Source organism: Myxine glutinosa, chromosome 3 (assembly GCF_964187855.1).
Source record: "Myxine glutinosa chromosome 3, kmMyxGlut1.1, whole genome shotgun sequence".
In the NCBI taxonomy this organism is placed as follows: Eukaryota; Metazoa; Chordata; class Myxini; order Myxiniformes; family Myxinidae; genus Myxine; species Myxine glutinosa.
Window position 1 is genome coordinate 41,990,353 of NC_136263.1, and position 20,938 is coordinate 42,011,290.

The 20,938-nt window shown below is 46.8% G+C and overlaps 1 protein-coding gene across 3 annotated transcripts in view; it reads right to left on the bottom strand.

Moving 5' to 3' along the window:
• Positions 1 to 20,938, bottom strand: part of LOC137417922 (interferon-induced GTP-binding protein Mx) — a 141,546-nt gene that overhangs the window by 86,449 nt on the left and 34,159 nt on the right. For all 3 annotated transcript variants that reach the window (XM_078773929.1, XM_078773931.1, XM_078773930.1), the window contains exons 2-5: positions 16,453 to 16,497; positions 14,456 to 14,541; positions 12,852 to 13,067; positions 8,713 to 8,856 (exon numbers count right to left, since the gene is read on the bottom strand). In XM_078773929.1, coding sequence (XP_078630055.1) covers positions 8,713 to 8,856; positions 12,852 to 13,067; positions 14,456 to 14,528 — 433 coding nt within the window. In that variant the 5' untranslated portion in view covers positions 14,529 to 14,541; positions 16,453 to 16,497. The remainder of the gene's footprint in view (positions 1 to 8,712; positions 8,857 to 12,851; positions 13,068 to 14,455; positions 14,542 to 16,452; positions 16,498 to 20,938) is intronic.

The following is a 20,938-nucleotide window of genomic DNA, read 5'->3' on the forward strand; positions in this document are numbered from 1 at the left end:
CGGTTTTGAGCAGGGCCGCGAAGGAACGGCGGCTGCTAAACGCGCCGATCGTGCTGCAGGACCCCTTGGACTTTCCTCTCCCTCCAGCCATCCACCTCCTGCCCTTTCCATCCTTTTGAGTATGTGAGTTTGTTCTGTTTGTTCTGTCCTGGGTATTTAATTAAGTTTGTATAAGCTAGGTTGCACTGTGTCTAAAATCTTCTGTAAATTATTTTCTTATCTTTCCTTCTTCCTTGGTTATTTTGAGCCTGTATATAGTAGGAATAAATTTAGTAGTATTTTCAACCTTTTTGTCTCCTTCTTCTTCTTCACATCCGTGTCGCTTTTGTCTTTTCCCTATTGAATATCTGTGGTGCGATACGGCCAACGTTCGGGTGAATCGGGGAAACTGTTAGGTCGCGGTGCCATCCGCTCGGCAAACCAACATCCTTAACCGCGGACCGTAACAATTGGTGTCAGGAATGTCGGATTCGGACCTGGGACTAAATTTATTTAGCCCAAATTTTGGAACACCAATTGTACTATTGGCGTAACAATTGGTGTCTGGGAGCGAAATTTAGGGCCCGAACCAAATTTAAAAAAAAACATCTATAAAAAATTTGGTCAAAATTTGGAGCGGCTGAAATTTGGTTTGTTTAAAAAAAAAAAAAAACCCGAATTTTGAAATCGCGCCATGGCTGGTCAAGGCGACGGGATGCCGGTGGGAGAGATTAAAAAAAAAAAAAAAACACCTTTGGAGGCCATTTTTCCCCGCAAGCGGGGGTTGGCCTTTTTCGGGAACTGTGGTTGTTGTTGTTTTTCGGTCCCCTTTTTGAAGCAATGTTTTACGGCCGGATGCCCTTCCTGACGCCAACCCTTTTTGCCACCTTTAACGACAAGTAGGGAATTACCAGTGAACTGGTACTCAATTTGCCGACTTCGGAACGATGACAGGCTGAGTCAACCCCCCTGGCGTTAATTCAGCGATTGACCGGGATTCGAACCCAGGATCCTAGGTAATCCTAAGCCGGCACCCTAGCTGCTAGCCCAACACCAGGGATAAAGAGATAGACGGTGGGAGAGATAGACGGGGTAGAATCGACCCAGGACCTTGGGGAAATGTATGTGGATGAAAGAGAGGAGGAGAACATTGGCAATGTGGTTGAGGAGGTTTCAGGCGTGCAAAATGGCGTCCTCGCGCACGAGGCTTCAGGCGCGCAAAATGGCACCTCGCACATGGCTACGGCGGCCGCACCCGCTGCACAAGTGGGAGGGATGGCCCAAATGTAGGGGCTCATGGAGCAATTTATGGTGCAAATGCAGGCGTCCCTCAACCTGCAGAGGGACGAGACGAGGGCTCAGGGTGAGCGATTGGAGGGCCAAATGGGACAAATGGGGAACCGGATGGAGGCTCAGAGTGAGCAATTGGGGGTAATGAGGGACGAAGCGAGGGGTACCGGTGAGGGATTAGACAAGAAATTTGGGAAGTTAGACGACAAATTTGAGGGGTTAGACAACGGGATAAAAGAGGTGAAAAAGGGGTTAAGGGGGCTAGAAGATAGAATGGAAGGCAAATTGCGGGAAATAGGGGAGCAATCCGCCCGAGAAATTAAACAAATGGGAGAGCAGATAGAGGAGGTGAAAATCGGGGTAGAAACCAAATTGGATGCTCAGAGGGATGAATTGGGACAGATGAGGGTGGCATCTACAAAAGAGAGGGAGGAGATGAAAGAGGAGATACGACGAGGTGTAAGTGAGGAGGTCTCGGGGGTACGCGAGGAGGTAAAGCGAGGTGAAAAGCGTATAGAGAAAGAGGTGAGGAATAATACGGCAAGGTTACAAGGGGGAATAGAGGACCTGACGGAGGAGGTGGAACAGCTGACGGTGGGACAGACGGAGTTAGTGGAGCAGGTTCAAAGGAACACTGCGGTACTAGGAGGGTTAAAAGCGACACAAAACGACATTAAAAATGACTTAATAGCGACACAGAGGCAATGTCAGATGGTACGTGAGGGACTGACAACGAGGTTGGACGAGGTGACAGAGGTAATGGAGACGAAGGACCGGCAGGTGAGGACGCACATAGAAACGGTCAAGGTAGCCTTAGAGGACGAGATAGAGGAGACGCACCGGGAAATAATAGAGGTGAAGCAAAAGTTAAAGGAGGTGGAAGAGGGGGTGAGTGAAATTAAGAAGAGACGGCGGGAAACTAAGAGAGAAATACAGGAGGAGGTGATGGAATATGTTCAAGGTCGGTGCTCAAATCGTGATGATGTGCTCGCTAACCAAATAAAGAGTTTGCAGGTGGTGAAGGAGGTGCGGAGACGAGGTGCCAAGGTGAGTGGCGATATACGAGGAAATGTATATGATGTGAGGGGAGCTTCAGTCGGCTTGGGGGTTGATTTGGATCTGGGTGTTCGTGAGAGGCCGTTGGTGAAGTGTGTGACAGGTACGGTGTGCGAAGGAGGAGGTGTGCGAGAATGTCCGACTCTGGGGTGTGTGAGGAAAAAGTGCGCGCCGAGGAGTGAGTGTGCTGTCGAGAGTGAGTTGGTCGTAGCGCGTGTGCGAGGGAGCACATGGAAGCGCGGTGTGGTGAGTGTTACGGAGGAAGTAACGAGAGAGTGTGTGCAAGAGGATGTGCGAGAAAGGTGTGTAACGGACGGGTGCATGAGGAAAGAGTGCGCTGTCAAAAGTAAGGGAGAATGCACGCCTGTGGTGAGTGTTACAGAGGGTGTAACGGGAGAGTGTGCGCGAGGAAGGTGTGTAACGGACGGGTGCATGGGGAAAGAGTGCGCTGTCAAAAGTAAGGGAGAATGCACACCTGTGGTGAGTGTTACAGAGGGTGTAATGGGAGAGTGTGCACGAGAAAGGTGTGTAACGGACAGGTGCATGAGGAAAGAGTGCGCTGTCGAGAGTAAGGGTGAGTGCGTTGTCAAGAGTGGTGGTGAAAGTAGTGAGAGTGACACGGAGCATGAGTTGGTTGTGGCAGGTGAGAGAGGATGTACACCTGGAATGGAAGGATGCACAGCTGGAATGGTAGAACGCGTATGGGAATGCACGCTAGAGTTGGTCTTGAGGCACGTGGTTGGGTGTGCCAGTGAGACCACACCTATGATTGTCACAGAGGAGGTGACCGAGGAGGGGGCGCGAAGAGGTGTGTTGGTGAGGTGTGCGAACGACGAGTGTATGCAAAGGTGTGCGGTGGTCAGGTGTGTGACCAAGTCTGTGAGCAAAAGAACGACTGCAATAGCGAAGTACGCGGGGTGTATGGGCGGCGTTGGAGCACCGAGCTCGGTGAGGGTGAAAGGGGTAGCGTATGCGTGTGAGCATGCAGGTGAAGCATCGACGGTAACCGGGTTAGCGGTTAGAACGACATTTAGCCGAATCGGGCCCTCGGTGCGCGCCGAGCAGCTTCGCGTGCTGCGAGGACCAGCGGGGATCCGAACCACGGCAGTTTCGAAAGAACCGCCGTACGCGATCCACGCTGGGCCTCGCTCGGAACGGCCGTGTCCGTGCTCCACTAGGCGGAGAGGGCAGCCCGATAGGAAGGGTCGTCATGGCGACCCCTTTTTGTTGAGACGTTCCGGCAGGTCGAGATCGGGCCATTGGATGCCTCCGTGCCGAGGTGGTGCGTGGGACCTCGGCCCGGGTAAACCTCCTTCCCTTCACCGAGTGTCGAACGTATCCAACCGCCGGCACCAAGCAACCCGCATTCATTGCTCGGCCGTGCGAAGCCGGGCTGTAGAAGTGAATTGGCGCACCGAGAGGCACTAGTGAGTAGACTGTGGTGACGAGGATAGTGTTTTGGCTCCGAAATTAGAAGAAACAAAATTTGATGATTGGCAAAGGATTGGCAGAGGGATGATTGGTAATGGTAGAGTGATTGGCAGATGATTGGCAAATTTTTGCTTGGTTGAAATTTGGTGAGCAAAATTGGTAGTGGAAGATACCCGATGTGGTGGGATGGCAACTCTGCCATCCCTCACAGCGGGGGCAAAGGAGCACTAGATTTATGGGGTTTATGGCAGTGAAAACTAGCCCGGGAGGGTTAGGATATATCGTGTGTAGGGATCTAGAGAGATGACCTTAGGTAACGGTAAGGTTAGTTAGTGACAAGGATACCTGTAGTGGGGACGCAGGTAGATTAGTGTGGATAATAATGACGTGGTATGTGCTTAGTTTGAAGGGAAGCCGGGGAGCACGAAGTTAGCAGGGCAACAGGTAGTTTAGATGATGCCGTGTGTAAGGAACAGGGGTGATTGCACAGGTGTGCAACTGAACAGGTGAATGGAGCAGTGTATGAGGGAGTGATGGTGATGTGTGTTGTGTTGACCGAATGGTCCAGGAAGGAAGGAGGGTGCAGGTGGCACCAGGTGTGATTGCACAGGTGTGCAACGACAGTGGTATGGAGAATGGTCGTGTGAAATACATGGAGTGTGGAATAAATGGTATGGAGTACATGGAGTATTGGAATGGATGGTCGTGGAGTGAGTATGGTGGAAACTATGGAGTGGAGTGGATGGTGCGAAGGTGTGAATGGGGGAAGGATGGACCCCCATCACGAATACCCGGGGAGGGTAGTGTAAGTGTTAGGTAGAGGGTACAGGTAAATTGTGGTTGGATATTGGCATCTGTGGTGCGAGGTGAAAGAATGGTGTTTGGATGGGTGCATTAGTGTTGTGGAAATGGCTGGGCGTGTAGCCTGTTAGTGTGTGTAGTTGGTTTGGGCACTCCACCACTGTGAGGATGTCGGCCAGGTGAGGCCGCAGGTGGGCTCTGGGAGCCGGTAGAGTTGTTGTGGATGGGGCCCGAGGATCCGGAGGACGGACCCGGGTAGCCCAGTGCCAGAGGGCACCGAGGGGTGACAGAGCCAGGAGGGGCCTTCCCCAGTAGATAGGTTAGGTTAAGGAGCAGGTAAGCTCGGGTGGCAACTGCAGTTGTGGAGGTGTGCAGGTGGGTAGACCTGCTGGGAGAGCTACACGCCCCAGTCCTGAAATTGTGCAAGGGCACAGGGAGTTGCATCGGGGGAGTGAGACCCCAAATTGAGAAGGCACCACAGTTTGGTCAATGGGAATTGGTTTTTAGAACCCATAGTGTAAGTTGGCCAATGGATTGGCAGGGAAAGACCCCGGGTAGTGCAAAGTGTGTTAAAGTCATTTATAGGATAGTTAGGATTGAAGTCTCCTCGCACCATCTACATGCACTCACCTGAGATGACGTACCTCCACACCATGCCAGGTTGTTTTAATTATTTTTGATGCAAATGTTTGGAATGTGAGACGCATCATGACGTGGGTGTGACATTGTGCTTGATGTTCCATCTCTCCCTCCTTATGAGGATTGATGATGAATTGGGTGATGGCAAATTTTGGCTAGAGGGATTGTGGAGACGAATTTGGTATAGGGGAAATATGGGGAGACGTGACGGTAGCGACGGATTTGTAAATGTGTAGATTTTGTAAATATGGGGTAAGGGCAAGGGTAGAGTAGGTGACAGGGGGGGTGACGTACGGTAGGGACGAGTTTTCTCACTTCGCTCTCCGTACGCACTTCACCTTGCCTTTGTTGATGTGTACCCTTGTGACCTTACCCCTCGCTCATCTGTCTTTATCCCCTTTTGTCTCCCACATGAGGACCTGTGCACCATTGGGCGCCGAGGGGAGCGTGCGTGAGTCCGCCAGTGTGCGCCCGGAACTCCCAGAACCAGCTGTCTGCATCGAAGCACCACATTATGGACTACATGTCTGTGGCCGAGCACCACGTATGGACCCCATGGGTTGGGGCATCGCCCCTCTGCTGGAACCGGCCATGAAGGCCCGAAATCTTGCTGGCAGACCTTGGCCACAGGGCACCAATGCCCCACAGGTGAACCACACTAGTCGGCCCCTGTGGGCCATAAATAAATAAAAATGGACACGTTGGGTGCATTTCATTTTATATACAAATAGGCCACCAGCAAAAGAAAATGACAACATCTGGAAGAAAGCAAATAGCCAGCAGAGGGAGCCGAAGAGCAAGAGACCACCTGCATGGTTAGGGGTTGTTGTTTTTATTTTTATTCAGTGAACAATGATGACTGTGCTCTGATTGGTGCTTGAGGGTGTGTTGGTGCATTGTGGGTGCTTCATGGTGCATCGATGCAGAGCAGACTGTCTCCCCCCCAGAAAGAACAATCACCACAGGTCCTGGGTTGCGTTTTGTAAATAAAATAGCGTCACTGTAAATAATGCTCCCCACCGTCAGTGTATAGTTTGAAGACCATTCCGAAATTCGGTTAGCTGTGGGCGTGAGTCTGTTAGGTAGGGTGCAATGGAGCAGCGGGACATATTTATCTATGTTTTAAAACTGTCGCACTCAGGATCCGGTTAAAAGTAGAGGGAACTACACCTACGTGTCGCACTAAATTAAAGTTGTAGGCCCGGGATGTGCCTAAGAGGAGGAGGGTGCAGTGTTGCGGATATGAGGATTGTATTTTTTTTATTGTGTGCTTTATTATTATTATTGCGTGATTCTGGCCCCTCCTGCCTCCAGTGTTGTGTAAAGGTCAAAGGGCGTTCCGGTAGTTAATTCCATAAAGCATACATTGAAGGACACTATAATACCCTTGTTCAGTAGTTTATTTCCTTATTATGTGTATCAGGGTAAGGCCTTGTCTTCCATTAAAATGACACTCCATTGCACCAAGTGAAATAGATAGATTCCCTTCATTCCCATTCCCAAAACCTCCATTTCCCCTTTCGTCATGGCCAAGCCTCAATTTGCCAATTACATCCCCTCCAAAGCCGCCATTGAACATGTGCTCGGGTCGGGGAAGAAAGGCGTGCCCGCCCGTCGTCATCAAGGGCGGAGCCAGAGGGTCGCGCGACCAACCATGGCCGAGGTGAGCACACCGATGGGCGTGTCCTGGAAGGCCGGCGGCTTAATCGCCGGAGGCGTTATCAAAGCGCGCGCGCAAGGTCCTGCAGGGAGAGAGAGAAGGGAGATCATCCAGCAGCGATTCTTGTCCAAGAGAAGAGATCATCCAGCAGCGATTCTTGTTCAAAGGAGATCATCCAGGGAAGCACAAAGCCTGCTATTCGTCACCTTGCTCACCAGCAGCAGCGTCCACAGCAGCAGCAGCAGCGGCGGCCACAGCAGCAACAACACTCAACAGCCGCTTGGGGCCTGGACGGCGGTTTTGAGCAGGGCCGCGAAGGAACGGCGGCTGCTAAACGCGCCGATCGTGCTGCAGGACCCCTTGGACTTTCCTCTCCCTCCAGCCATCCACCTCCTGCCCTTTCCATCCTTTTGAGTACATGAGTTTGTTCTGTTTGTTCTGTCCTGGGTATTTAATTAAGTTTGTATAAGCTAGGTTGCACTGTGTCTAAAATCTTATGTAAATTATTTTCTTATCTTTCCTTCTTCCTTGGTTATTTTGAGCCTGTATATAGTAGGAATAAATTTAGTAGTATTTTCAACCTTTTTGTCTCCTTCTTCTTCTTCACATCCATGTCGCTTTTGTCTTTTCCCTATTGAATATCTGTGGCGCGATACGGCCAACGTTCGGGTGAATCGGGGAAACTGTTAGGTCGCGGTGCCATCCGCTCGGCAAACCAACATCCTTAACCGCGGACCGTAACAGTATGGATGGACTGAAGGAAAAGATGAACAAGTGGAAGGAATGTATGGAGACAAAAGGTCTGAAGGTGAATATCAGAAAGACGAAGGTGATGGCAAGTGGTAAAGCATGTGGTGAGGTGGAAAGAACTGGGAAGTGGCCCTGTGCTGTGTGCAGGAAGGGTGTCGGAGTGAACTCCATTCAATGTACAATGTGCGCTGAGTGGGTTCATCAAAAATGTAGTGGTCTGAGAGGGTCATTAACCAGTGTGGCAGCTACATTCAAATGTAAGGTGTGCACAGAGGGAGCTGCAGATGGAGGAAATGTTGAGTTGGATCTTGGAGACGGTGTGAAGCTGGAAGGTGTGAAAACATTTTGCCACCTCGGAGACATGCTGAATGGAGAAGGTGGATCAGACTTGGCAACGGTTGCTAGAGTGAGATGTGCATGGAAGAAGTTTCGGGAACTGAGTGGCGTGCTGATGAGGAGGGGAGTGTCGTTGAAGCTGAAGGGAAAGGTGTATGCTGCATGTGTGAGAAGTGTTATGATTTATGGGAGCGAGACATGGGTAATGAACGTAGAGCAGCAACGAAGGTTGGAAAGGGTGGAAATGAGAATGGTTCGATGGATGTGCGGAGTATCGTTGAGAGAGAGGAAGACAAATGATGAATTGCGAAAAATGATAGGAATAGAGCCTGTGATTGATGTGAAGAGGAACAGGTTGAGATCGTTTGGTCATGTGTTGAGGAAGGATGAAAGTGACTGGTTGAAAAGAGTGATGGAAATGAATGTAGAAGGAAGTAGAGGACGAGGAAGACCGAGAAAGACTTGGCCAAAGATGGTGGAAGAAGAAATGCGGGCACGGGGGTTAACAAGGAGAGATGCAGAAAATAGGGCAAGATGGAGAAGATTGTCATGGGGACCGCAAGGCTAACCCCCGCTCTAGCAGGGAAAATGGCCTTAAAATGCATGTTGTTGTTGTTGTTGTTGTATTGCATTGTCATCAAAATCCATCCACTCTTAGATATTATTCAGACAGACAGACAGGGCCCCTCCTAATCAGAACATAGTCTTTCAACTGTAAACTACAATTAATTAACTAGAGCATAAACATCAACGGTTTAGTCACTACCCACCTTCACGAACAGCCTCTCCAACATCAGACGGTGCCGTGATATCTTCCTGAAGAGGTCCTTTTGCTGTGTTGTACTTAATTGTACATTTCCATTTTGAGCCTCCTCTCTTGAGTTTCAAAGCCAAAGGACAACGTGTCACGATACCTGGAGATGAATCAATACTTAAACATATACTCGCGCATGGGAGCGAGTGCAAGTGTGCAGAAGCATCATGGTTGGAGAAATACAGGCATAGCTTCGGGCACACCCACATGCAGGACTTTCAGAGGAAGGGGCGATTCAAAATGAAAATGTCCTTCCTTCCCTTCTGTTTAAACGTTCCACCTACAGAGCTTTGAAGTGGATTTAGCCGTCTTCAAATTCATGGATATGTAAGCTAACCTATGATACAGCTAACATCGACCTATATAAAACACAGTGCGTATTTGTACATTTGTCTGTCCCCCTTCATAAGCACGATTTGGGTAGGGTTTTAACTTTTAAAGGTCAATCTTTTAACATGAATGTGTGTTCACTACGGTCAATTTTGAGGATAAAAAACTCAAAAAACATTTTCCATAAAAGATTAATTATGTCTCTCCTATTGAAATTGTAGACGAGGGCTTGCAAGAGACGAATGGAAAAGCCGTGCCTCAAGGGCGGTGTACAGAAACGTTTTTCTTCAATTACAATAAATACAAGGTGCTGGGAGGTGAAATTCGCTGCACATGGTGTGCAACGCATGCAGAGTAAAACTTGTGTTCATTTACATCTGTAGGATGTCCAATAAATAAATAAGGTATAAGCGCACACCTGACCCTAGGCTGAGGCTTCAGACTTTGGCACGCTCACGGGGCTGTACCGTCGAATAAACTGTTCCACCCTGTCATTTTTGACAGGTTTTTTACTAGTATTATAAGAGTACAGTATAATGCAAGTTAAACTAGAAAGAGCAATCAGAGATTGCAGACCCTCACCAGGATGTGTTTTCAGTGGTTTTTAAGGCTTTTGTGTTAAAACAAATATGGCGGCTGAACCACGTGACCGATGACATCATTATTTATTTATTTTCTCCACCAATTTATCCCTACATTATGCTCAAGAAATTTCATCTTGATCGGATGAAGTTTTGTACTTGTCGAATTATGACGTCATAATGGAGCCACCTATGACATCGTCATTAACATATTTCATTCCCCATGGAGAGTTCTTTGCATTGAGCTATGTTTCAATTTTTTATATTCAGTGCTTTCAGAGATATAGAGGTGCAAAGTTTTTCGGTTTTCCAAGATGGCGGACGAACCACGTGGCATATGACGTCATAATTATCATAAAAAATTATACAGGTGGAGTTGCACCTATGGTGAAAATTTCCTGTCAACCAGACCAATGGTTGCAGAGAAAATCATATTTATTCTGTGTGGACAAGCAAACAGACAGACAAACAGACAAACAAACACACGGACTCAAATGCAATACCCTCTGCTTAGGTGAGGGTAAAAAAAAAAAAGGTTTTGCTTCTCGACGCAGGTTTACAAGAGCTTCACATTGCTGTTGTTTTTGTTGCTGTTGGGGTTCCTGAAGGGCTTGGGCGTGTCGATTTTTGAAATGTGCACTCATTGGTCGGACTGCTGCCGGACCACACCCACATCTATCGCTTGACTCCACCCACCACAGCACCGAGACGTGATGATGTGGCCGCCTTCTTGGCTTTTTGGTGGGCCTAACACATTAGGCCTGTATGTCACGGCTGATTATACACTGTCCGGCTTTGTTGCGTCAGATTTCCATTGGCTTTGTTTGGGTTGAGTGTTAAATTTTTGTTATTATAGTTATTAAGTTATTAGTAAGGTTTAAACAAGCCTGTATTGGACCTGCCTAAAAAAATAGTGTTACCTAATTTTTGAGCGGCCCCATATGCACATTAAATGTGTGTTTCCCAATCGGCCCGTTATTGGATTTGTAAAGCCAATTCACTCGTGCTTAATGGCGAAGTCCCATACTTCGAATGACCACGTACAGGTTTTTATGAACAAATGGTTGATTACAACAGGGAAAGTGGGATGGCGGAAGAGGAAGAGAGAAAAAGAGAAAGAGAAAGAGAAAGAGGGAGACATGACAAAACGAAGGCAACAGATACATAACGAGCTGGATCCGGATCCGGATCTTCACCAAAATTGAATCGATTCTTCCTCGTCACACACACAACCTGTCCAACAAGTTTCATCCAAATCCATCTGCAACTTTTTGAGATATCCCGCTACGTATCGTTTTTGGCCCCATCTCCAAATGGTGAAGAATCACTTAAAAAACTAAATAATTCTTATATCCGAATCTATATTCAGATCTTCACCAAAATCGAATCGAATCATCCTTGTCAGACGCCAAACCGGTCCACCAACGTTTGTCCAAATCCTCCCACATCTTTTTGAGACATCCTACTATATATCGTTTTTGGCCCTATCTTCCAATGGTGAAGAATCACTTTAAAAATCCTATTAACCAGATCAGAATCCGGATCTTCACCAAAATCTAATCAATTCGTCGGTATCACATACGCTACGTATCTGCCAAATTTCGTCCGATCCGTCCACAACTTTTTGAGATCTTTTGTTCAAAAACGGACAGACAAACAAACAGACAGGGGTGAAACATAACCTCCATCCACCTTTGGAGGCAGAGGGAATAAATCCCTTGTTCGGAATCACAAGGAATGTTATGCATTCACATGGGAACATGGGCCAGACACAGCAAAAGGTTAATGAGACAGATTAGAGAATGTAAGCTTGGCTGTGAGGTAATGTAATGGGTTTGTTTTTCATTGCCTAGAATAACACGAACTTGAAAGGGAAGAAACCCAGGGTGTGTTCAGTTACGAAGCAGCTAGGTAGCACTTGCCACGCCAACCTTATCAATGGTTTATTTGTGCTGGTTGACCTTCCCTGGTACATGAAAGCAAGCTTTGTCTGTGAACATGACCTTTTTCAGGTAATCTTCGTCATCCTCTATGCGACTGAGTATTTCCAAGCCAGACGCCTTGTGTTTGGTTCTGTCATTTGGTTTCAGTTCCTGCAGAATTTGCACCTTAAAGGCAAAAAAGCTCCAGTCTTTTATGCAAAATCCCGTGTGCAGTGGTGGTTGGTAATCCCAGTTCTCTGGATGTGCGTCGGATTGATTTTCTGGGACTTTGTTGAAATGATTCACGTACTCGTTCAATGTCTGCTGCACTTGTGCTTGGTCGACCGGAACTTTTCTCTTTCTGACAACTTTTAGTCTCCTAAACCCCTTGTACCACTCTCAGTTACTAGTCCGTGATGGTGGATTCCTTCCATACCAAGCCAAAATGTATTTTAAATACCTTAAGAACATACAACCCAAAAATAATAATGATAAGAAATCATAATAATCATGATGCATTTTATCAGATACAATTTATCGGGAGTGGTTACAAAAAGTCCGATTCAGTTTCTCACAATATGGTTGACTATTCAGGTTAACACGAGTCGACCTTTTATCCTTGGCCTATTCTGATGACATCTGCACTGCAAATTGAAAATGGGTGTTATTTTGATCAAGATTTTCCCTAAACCACTACCTTAACAGGTATTTGACATGTATTCACACTGTTACCATGGAAGAGGTCTGTATTGGGTAAAATATGTTAGATGGTCGATGCGTTCGAGTAGCTTAAAACAATATTTTTTTGTAATAGTGACCGTCTGACATGAAGTTGTCTTGCTATTGTCTGCCGTGAGAGGGGCAGTGTTTAAATAGGCAATAGGTCGGAAAGAGTTATTAGTTTTGTCCTCTGTAAACCAGGTGAGGCTTCAGGTGAGGTAAGCACAAAACGAGATTCTCCATTTTTGTCGTCCTGTGCTTCCTGTAAAGAAACATGTTATTCCTTAAGAACACATTGCGTGTGGTGACCCGTCATTACAAACCCCTTGATTGAGAAAAGGGCTTTGGTCGAATCCCTGGGGAGATTAAAATGAGTGACATTTGCTTCAAGAGACAAACAGGATTATCAATTCCGACCGGACCGTGCTGGGGGTCATTCCGCTGAGGTCCCTCATGTGATTCGGCCCAATCTGTGGGAATTAATTATAACCCCAAAGTCGTCGGGTCACCGTTAGAAGACATGTTGACATGACAATACATACCAGTCCCACGTGGAAGCTGCACCCCTGAAAGTGATTCAAGCACAGAGCTTTTTCCAGAACTCTGATCTCCAATCACGGCCACAGTGGGGAGAGCAACATCTTGCTCAACACCCACCGCTCGCAGGTTATCAATGAGGTCCAAAAAAGGTCGAACCTTCTTCTCAAAGGAGCTGCTCAGCATGCCACTGTGGGTGTCTTCATCCTTTTGCACCATGTCTTGGTAAAGGAAGAGAGGGTCAAAAAAAATTTCGATGCAAATTAACCCCAGGCAGCTAACAATGGAACAAAACGAAGTATTGTAACAACAATTTCAATTGTTAGCCAAGGATGCAAGTATACAAATCTTTCTGGACGTTCACAAATGATGTTCAACTTGGGTTTAGTTCTTTTGGTGCAATTGTTTTGACAGTCACTGAGTTAAGACTTGCATTTGGTAGGAGGACCTGAGGGGAAGCATGGGGCATGCACAGTCACTCTACTGAACATAACCAAAATAAATCATACTCTCCTTGATAATAACTGGTCGAAGAGGGCTGGGGGGTAGGGGAGAGGGTTACCTAGACTTTTTGGAGGCTAGTTTTACTACTCTTACACCTCATGGAGGTATATAAGCGGGAGGGGGACTTGGGAGGGAGAGGTTATTTTACCCCCTTATCTCTCATAGAGGACTTGAGGGAGGGTTGTCAGGGAGGTGGGGGACGGGGGGGGGGGGGCGGGCGGAGTGACCTACTACAGTTTCAGAAGCAGGACGATTCATCAGTATTTGCCATCCCTCGGACGGATGTAAAACTGGGCGTCCCATCTGCTGGCGTTAGTACAGGATTGAATGAAATGGGGAAGCAAGGCCGGTTCAAACAGGCTCTAACAGGAGGTGCCATTTAAAAAAGGATTCTAACATTGGATTCCCTTGAGAAATGAGACTCATACAGCGACTGTGCATGGAACTGACCCTGTGCACCCTCTATGGAACTGGAACTATCTGAGGTGGTAACAAGGGCACTTTATTAAATAAAGCTTAAATTATATAAAGGCACTTTTTAGTTGTAATTAAAATAAAGCCATATTCTATGGCGCTGCCTTCCCTTCCCCTCCCCTCACGTTTACCTCCTCCCAAACCATCTCACCCTCCACCATACAACCCTCCAGGTGTCTCTGGATTTCGTGGTTTTATTTAATTACAACAAAAGTGTGATGATCTCTAGAATCTCTTCACCTGAGTGGAATTTCAAAACTTAAACTGCGGAATTGAGCTTTTCAAAGTTTAAACTGCAGAATTGAGCTAAACAGCAGTTCTGACTGCTAAAACAAAGTGTTCATTTGCGGAAAAGAGCGTCTCCAGACGTCTCCGGGCATTGTTTAGTATGACGAGGCATATGTTCAGCGCCATTTCGGCCACGTGATTGGTGATGGTAAAATGTATAAATAATTCAAGGTGGTTTGTAGGTAACCATGATGGTGAAGTAAATAAATAATTTAAAGATGTGTGTTTATTGTGGAGATGGTAAAGTGTACACAAGTAAATAAATAATTAAAAGTTGGGTGCTGGGAATAGAGTAAAGTGCTGATGTTTCAGGAATGAGAGAATGATGTGAAATTGTTCTCACCTTGGATCGGAGGTATATTGTTCTCGGAAAGCCCAGAGCTTTTATCCTTCGACCTCTTGCGTCTTCCTCCCATTACCTGCAAACACCTGAAGGGTAGAGACAATCTCACAGGACATCCTTTTTAAAGAAAATTATTCTGTGACGTTTGGTTAATGCGTCATCTTTTTTGACGATGTTTCCGAGAAAGTAACAAGAGACATTCTTCTTCTTTATAATTTTGACCTTTCCATGACGTCCAGGTATGCGCCACTCCACTCAATGCAATGCATGGGTTGTGTCCTCAAGAAGCTCAGTGACGCATTCCACAACCCTCCATGGATTTACCCCAACCCCATCCTCACACTGCCACAAGATTGGCAGGGTCTCTCCTATATCTTTCTCCCAGTTTCCTTTGCGAAATTAATTCCACACAAAATGAATGATGACTTTACAGAGACGCGAATGTTTATAATCCAGTTTCCAAAGTAGATCAGATAATCCTCTATGGTTGTCCATAACTTTACTGATAGACTGCATCGGTCTTGCTGTTATACGATGGGTACTGACTTTATCAATAATAATAATAAAAGATTTGTGTGTGTGTGTGTGTGTGTGTGTGTGTGTGTGTGTGTGTGTGTGTGTGTGTGTGTGTGTCAGTCAGTCAGTGTGTCTCCTCCATAACTGCAAAACTATGAAACCTCGTGGCCCCAAACTTTGCATGCGTACTAAGGAATTCCAAAGGAAAGAACACTGCGTGATTGGGAATATTTAAACACGCCTGTTGAGGATAATTAACCGGCTTATTTAGTGACAACTTTATCATTGGTCAGTTCGCTATCCTTCACAGGGCTTTTAAGCTTTTTTGGGCCTGCTCAAAAACGCCTTGCCTTGGAACAGGCCATAACGGTTTCTGCAAGATTAAGTGATCAAAATTATTTGTTTCACTTTCCTCACTCACATCATCGAATGTCTGCTCTTCATCCATACAAATCGAGAGAGGGATATCCATGTAGTATTATGGATTACATAAAAGCTCCTTCGTTCACCGCTGTTATGTCTGGCCGTGTGGTATATATAGAGCTCCGCAGCTCTGAAAATGCCATAAAAGCCAGCCATCTGTTCCTTATCAACCGATTTTTGTAATCCAAGAACCGACAGAGGAGAAGCAAGAGAAAAAGAGCAGGACTTAACATACTGTGGTACTTACGTCTAAGAGTGCCGTTCCAGTTTATGATATAGTGTGCATGGAAGGACTAGTTCAGGGTGGAATGTTTGTTTCGATTTAGATTCTGTGCATCACCAATCATTGCCTCTTGTGCTGAGCAACATTACAATATCAGAAAAGTTATTCCTTTATTTGAAATCACCTGGGGCTTCAGCTGTTCAAACAGAAACACTCCCTGCTATTTCAAAGTTGGTGGACTTCTTCAACAACATTCTGAAGAATGCAGTCATGGAGGTAAATATTCCACCTGTGAGTGGAATATGTGAGTTTTGATCTTTCATGCCAAAATCTAATCAGTTCATCTTTTCATCATAATATGTACTTGTACCAAGTTTGGTCAAAATCCCATCACTGATTCACAAGTTATCGCAGTAAAAGAATTTTTTTACCTCATTGGACCTCTGAACTTTGACCTCTTGACCCCATAATCGGATCAGTTCATCTTTGCTCATTATTCCTATTTGTACCAAGTTTGACTTCGTTCCCTTCAGCCGTTCTTAACTTATCACGGTAATGAAGACCTATTACAAACTCTGACCTTTGACCTCTTGACCTCATATTAAATCAGTTCACCTTTTCATCATAATACATCCTTGTACCTACTTTGGTCAAAATCCCATCACTGGTTCTCAAGTTATCGTGGTAATAGGACTTTTCCCTCCATCAGAGAATACTCTCGTACTCTCTATGTCGGGATGGCACGGAAAAAAATGTCGTTCCCATTTGTTACATACAAAACTAAAATTGGAATATCTTCTTTAAAAACTCGCTTAGGCTATATTTGAGAGCCTACCTGGTCTGTTCAGTTGATTGTCGAGGTAGGGATCACTTTTCAGTTCTGCAGACCAAGGCAAAAGGAAAATAAAGCGAAAAAATGAGATCGGTCAAACCCGGGAATTCATCCTCTTGTTCATAATAATAATAATAAGTGAATAAATAAATGTATGCGCAATTAAAAAGGCAATGTAGGGATGACAAGCTACAGTCTAAAAAGGTCCTAAACAAGATAGGGATGATGTTGGTTTAGAGCAGGGGTTCTTTACCTTTTTCCTTGTCAAGATCCCCAACGGATTGCCCACGATGTCCTCATACCCCCTTCGCCAGACTGTTGACTGACCAAGGCGCACCGAAAGTGCGCATAGCTACGGGGTCTGGGGGCATGTCCCCCTAGAATTTTTTTTGATTTCTAGGTGCTCTGTGGTGCATTCTGAGGGGTGTTTTTACTTTAATTGCCTATTTTTGGGGGATGAAAATTGGTAACTTAATACCGTTTGAATACTTTGAATATCTTCAGATAAGTAGGCTTACTACTCACTTGTTTTGCAAATGTTTTTACCGGAATCAAATTGAGAATGAGGTCATAATTGCCGTAATTGCCGATATTCGGTTTTTTGTTTGGTTTTTTTTTTGTATACTGAATCGAGGCTCGTGAAAGAGCTAACATTTATTTCACAAACAAATCAACCAGACAAACAAAATATATAAAAAGAGGGACCGGAAGACAAGATGGGGAGAGAAGGGGAAGCACACAAACACAACATTTGAGAGCAGGGAGATGTGTGGGAGGGAGAGGGCTTGGGGGGAGGAGGCGTGGGAAGGGGGCGGGGGTGGGGTGGGAGAAGTATAAAACAGAAGGACACCTAGTACTTCCAGGACAGAAGTTGGTATTTCAAAAAAGTGGCTTTGGGGTGAAATTAGCGGGGGTAGAAAAGATCAAGGTTTTGGATGGGGGAAGACAAGAGATGGTGGTGAACAGCTGTTTTAAAGACCTGGAGGGTGGAGTGGGATTGAAGAGAGTGAGGGAGTTTGTTCCAGAGGCGGGAGAAAAGAGGAATGAAGGAGTGAAGGTGAGCAGAGAGTTTTGATTTTGGCAGTTTAACCATAAGAGGGTTGCAGGCAGATCTTGTGTGACCTGTAGGAATATTTGGGGAGAGGAGTCGGTAGAAGACGGAAAGACCACCAACCTGCCTGCGGTGAGTGAGTGAAAGGCCCTTGGAGTTAGCTTCATCGCGGGAGATTCCAATGATTCTGAACACTTTGGTTTCAACAGCGTGAAGACGAGCTAGGTGTGAGGCAGGAGCACCAGCCCAAAGGGGAGAGCAGTCTTCCATTGAGCTGCGGATGAAAGCCTTGTATGTGGTGAGGAGCTCAGGTGTGCCAAGGAAGGACTTCGCATGACGGAGGATGCCCAGTCGGCGACTGGCTTTGGAGGCCAGATTTGAAATGTGGTTTTCCCAGGAAAGATCATGGCAGATAGTGAGACCCAAAAGCTTGAGTGACAGAACTTCTTGGAGAGGATTATTCAGAAAGTGGATGGGAGGGTTGTCCAGTCGGTCTTTGCGGAGAGATATCGTAAGAGTGTGAGATTTGTCAGGATTGAAAGACATGTTCCACTTGTTTGCCCAGTCTGTGATTTAGTCCAGGTCTGCAGAGAGTGAGGAGGCTGCAGACTGCCGATCTGAGGGATGAGGAATGGAGCGACAGAGAGTAGAGTCATCAGCAAAGAGATAGAGAGGATTTTCAAGAGAGTCAGAGAGATCATTGATGAAGACCAGAAAAAGCACAGGGCCCAGAACACTGCCTTGGGGAACTCCAGCCTGAACAGGAAGAGGAGATGATAGAAACCCATTCAGGGCCACACGTTGACTACGACTAGAGAGGAAGTCCGCCAGCCATGCGTGGAGATTTCCATGGATACCAAAGGAGGAGAGTTTGGTGAGCAGAGCGGGGTGCCAGACCATATCGAAGGCACGTGATATGTCAAGGGAGACAGCTCTAATTTCCTGTTTGGCATTGAGGACCTCCATCCATTGTTGAGAAAGCAGAAGCAGCATGTCCAGACCAGGTCTGAAACCAAATTGATGATCAGAGATCAAGCCATTGGAGAAGAGGAAAGATTTCATATCTGAAGCAATGATGGATTCCATGACTTTGCTGATAATTGGGAGAAGCCTGATTGGTCTGTAGTTGCTAGGATCTGTTTTTGCACCTTTTTTGTGCAAAGTGGTGATGTTGGCTGATTTCCAAGCAGATGGAAGATGACCTTGAGCAAAAGAGAGGGTGAAGAGAACAGAGAGAGGGAGTGAAAGAGCGGAAGAACAGGATTTTAGGACCCGTGGGCTGAAGCCGTCAGGTCCAGTTGCAGAATCAGAGTCGAGGGTTGACAGAAACTTTTCCACCTTGTCAGCAGGAAAGGACACAGAGTCCAGAAGCAGTTGGGTACGACTGGGTACGGTGGGTACAGAGAGGGATGGGTTTGGGACACAAGATTTAGAGGCAAACACAGAGTTGAGGCATTCAGCTTTTTCACGTGCGGAGTCAGCCATGTAGCCGTTTGAGGTGAGGGAGGGGATGGAGGGGGAACAAACACCAGAAACAGATTTGACCAGGCACGACCTGGATTTGGAAGAGGGAGACAGATACGAGAGTTCAGTCTTGAGAAAGGAGAGATATTGTTTCCTGGCTCTCCTGAGGGTGGACACACATTTGTTTCGGGCTTTGTGAAAGGAAATGAGATTTCCTTCCGTTGGGTTTGCTTTCCAGGAGACGAAAGCAAGTTGTTTCTGGGCAACAGCCTCACCACAAGATTCCGTGTGCCATGGACGGGAGGAAGGGTATGACAACTGAAGACGAGAAGGGATAAATCTGTGCATGAGAGAGAGCAATTTACTTTGGAAGAATTCCCAGGATGAGTTGATGTCAGAGGTGGTAGAGATGGGAGACCAGTCCAGATGATTGATGGCTGCTTGAAGACCGTGCCAGTTGGCCTGAGTGAAATGCCAGACTCGTCGACGCTGAGGAGGCTCCCTGAGAATGGTCAGAGAGATGTCCACTTTAACAAGCACATGATCAGATGAGCCGATTGGAGCAGAAGAAGAGCAGCAGACATTTTCAGGGAAGTTAGTCATAACCAAGGCCAGAAGAGAAGATGCTCCGTTGACTGAGATCCGGGTCGGGAAATTGACAGATTGTGTCAGTCCCAGTGAGTCGCAGAAGTCCTTTGCTGAGGAGCCATGGCTGGTGAGAGAGGTACCCACACCCAGCCAACTGGCATGGTGACAATTGAAATCACCACATATGAGGAAGAGAGAGTTGGGATGGGTAGATAGAAGTTGGTCCATATTATCAGACAGTGAGATGTAGATGGAGTCATCACTGTTTGGTGGACGGTACAACACACATATGAACAAAAGGTGGGAGTGAAGTGGAAGCTGTAGCCAAAGGTATTCCTGGGGGTGAGGTGGAGAGAGGGCAGTGCAGGGCGAGTGAGGAAGAGAGTTTTTTAAAATAAAGATAGCAACCCCACCTCCAGAACGAGGCTCAGGTCTATCATACCAGAGGAGGGAGTAACCTGGGAGAGATACCAAGGAATCAGAGACATCATGAAGGAGGAAAGTTTCTGTTAAGCAGTTCATGTCTGGTTTGTCAGAAGCAACCTGTATGGAGAGATCAGTCAAGTTTGAGCGAAGGCCCCGGAAGTTTGAGGTCCATACCGTTAATGAAGAGGAAGGGGGAGCATCGGATACAGAACAGGGGGGGGGGGGGGGGAGGGGTAGGGTAAGAGGATGAAGAGGTAAGGAGAGCTGTTGAAGGTGTGTCAGAGATTTCAGAATCGCTTGGAGAAAGGGAAGGATGGGGTGGACAAAAGGTTTGATGGTGATTGGGTGAGGCACAGTGAGGTGTTATTTGAGGAGGGGGCAGAGCGAGGCAGAAGGTTGGGGGAGATGAAGGTGAAAGTTGGAAGGGGGAAGAAGCGGGGAGGACACTTTGAGGAGGAGGGGTGAGAGGGGAGTCTAGGAGGGGAGGAGCGAGGGAGAGTCTTGCAGGGGAGGGGTGTGGGGGGAGTTTAGGAGGGAAGGGGCAAGGGGGGAGATTTGAAAGGGATGGGTGATGGAGAAGATTTGGAGGGGAGGGGCAAGGGGGTAGATTTGGGAGGAGGGGTGATGGGGAAGTTTTGGAGTGATGGGGAAGTTTTGGAGGGAAGGGGTGATGGGGAAGATTTGGAAGGGAGGGGCAAGGGGGAAGATTTGAAAGGGATGGGTAATGGGGAAGATTTGGAGGGGAGGGGCAAGGGGGAATATTTGAAAGAGATGGGTGATGGGGAAGATTTGAAGGGTCGGGGTGAGATTGGATTTTGAAAAGTGTACAATGAATGGGAAACGAACATTTATTGCAAAATGAGTTTCTTGAGACCTTCGAGTCAAAAATACGTTTGAGGACGCTGAAGGAGGGGTGGAGTGCAGGAGAGTTTCGGGAATGTAGAAAAAAGGAAAAGTAAG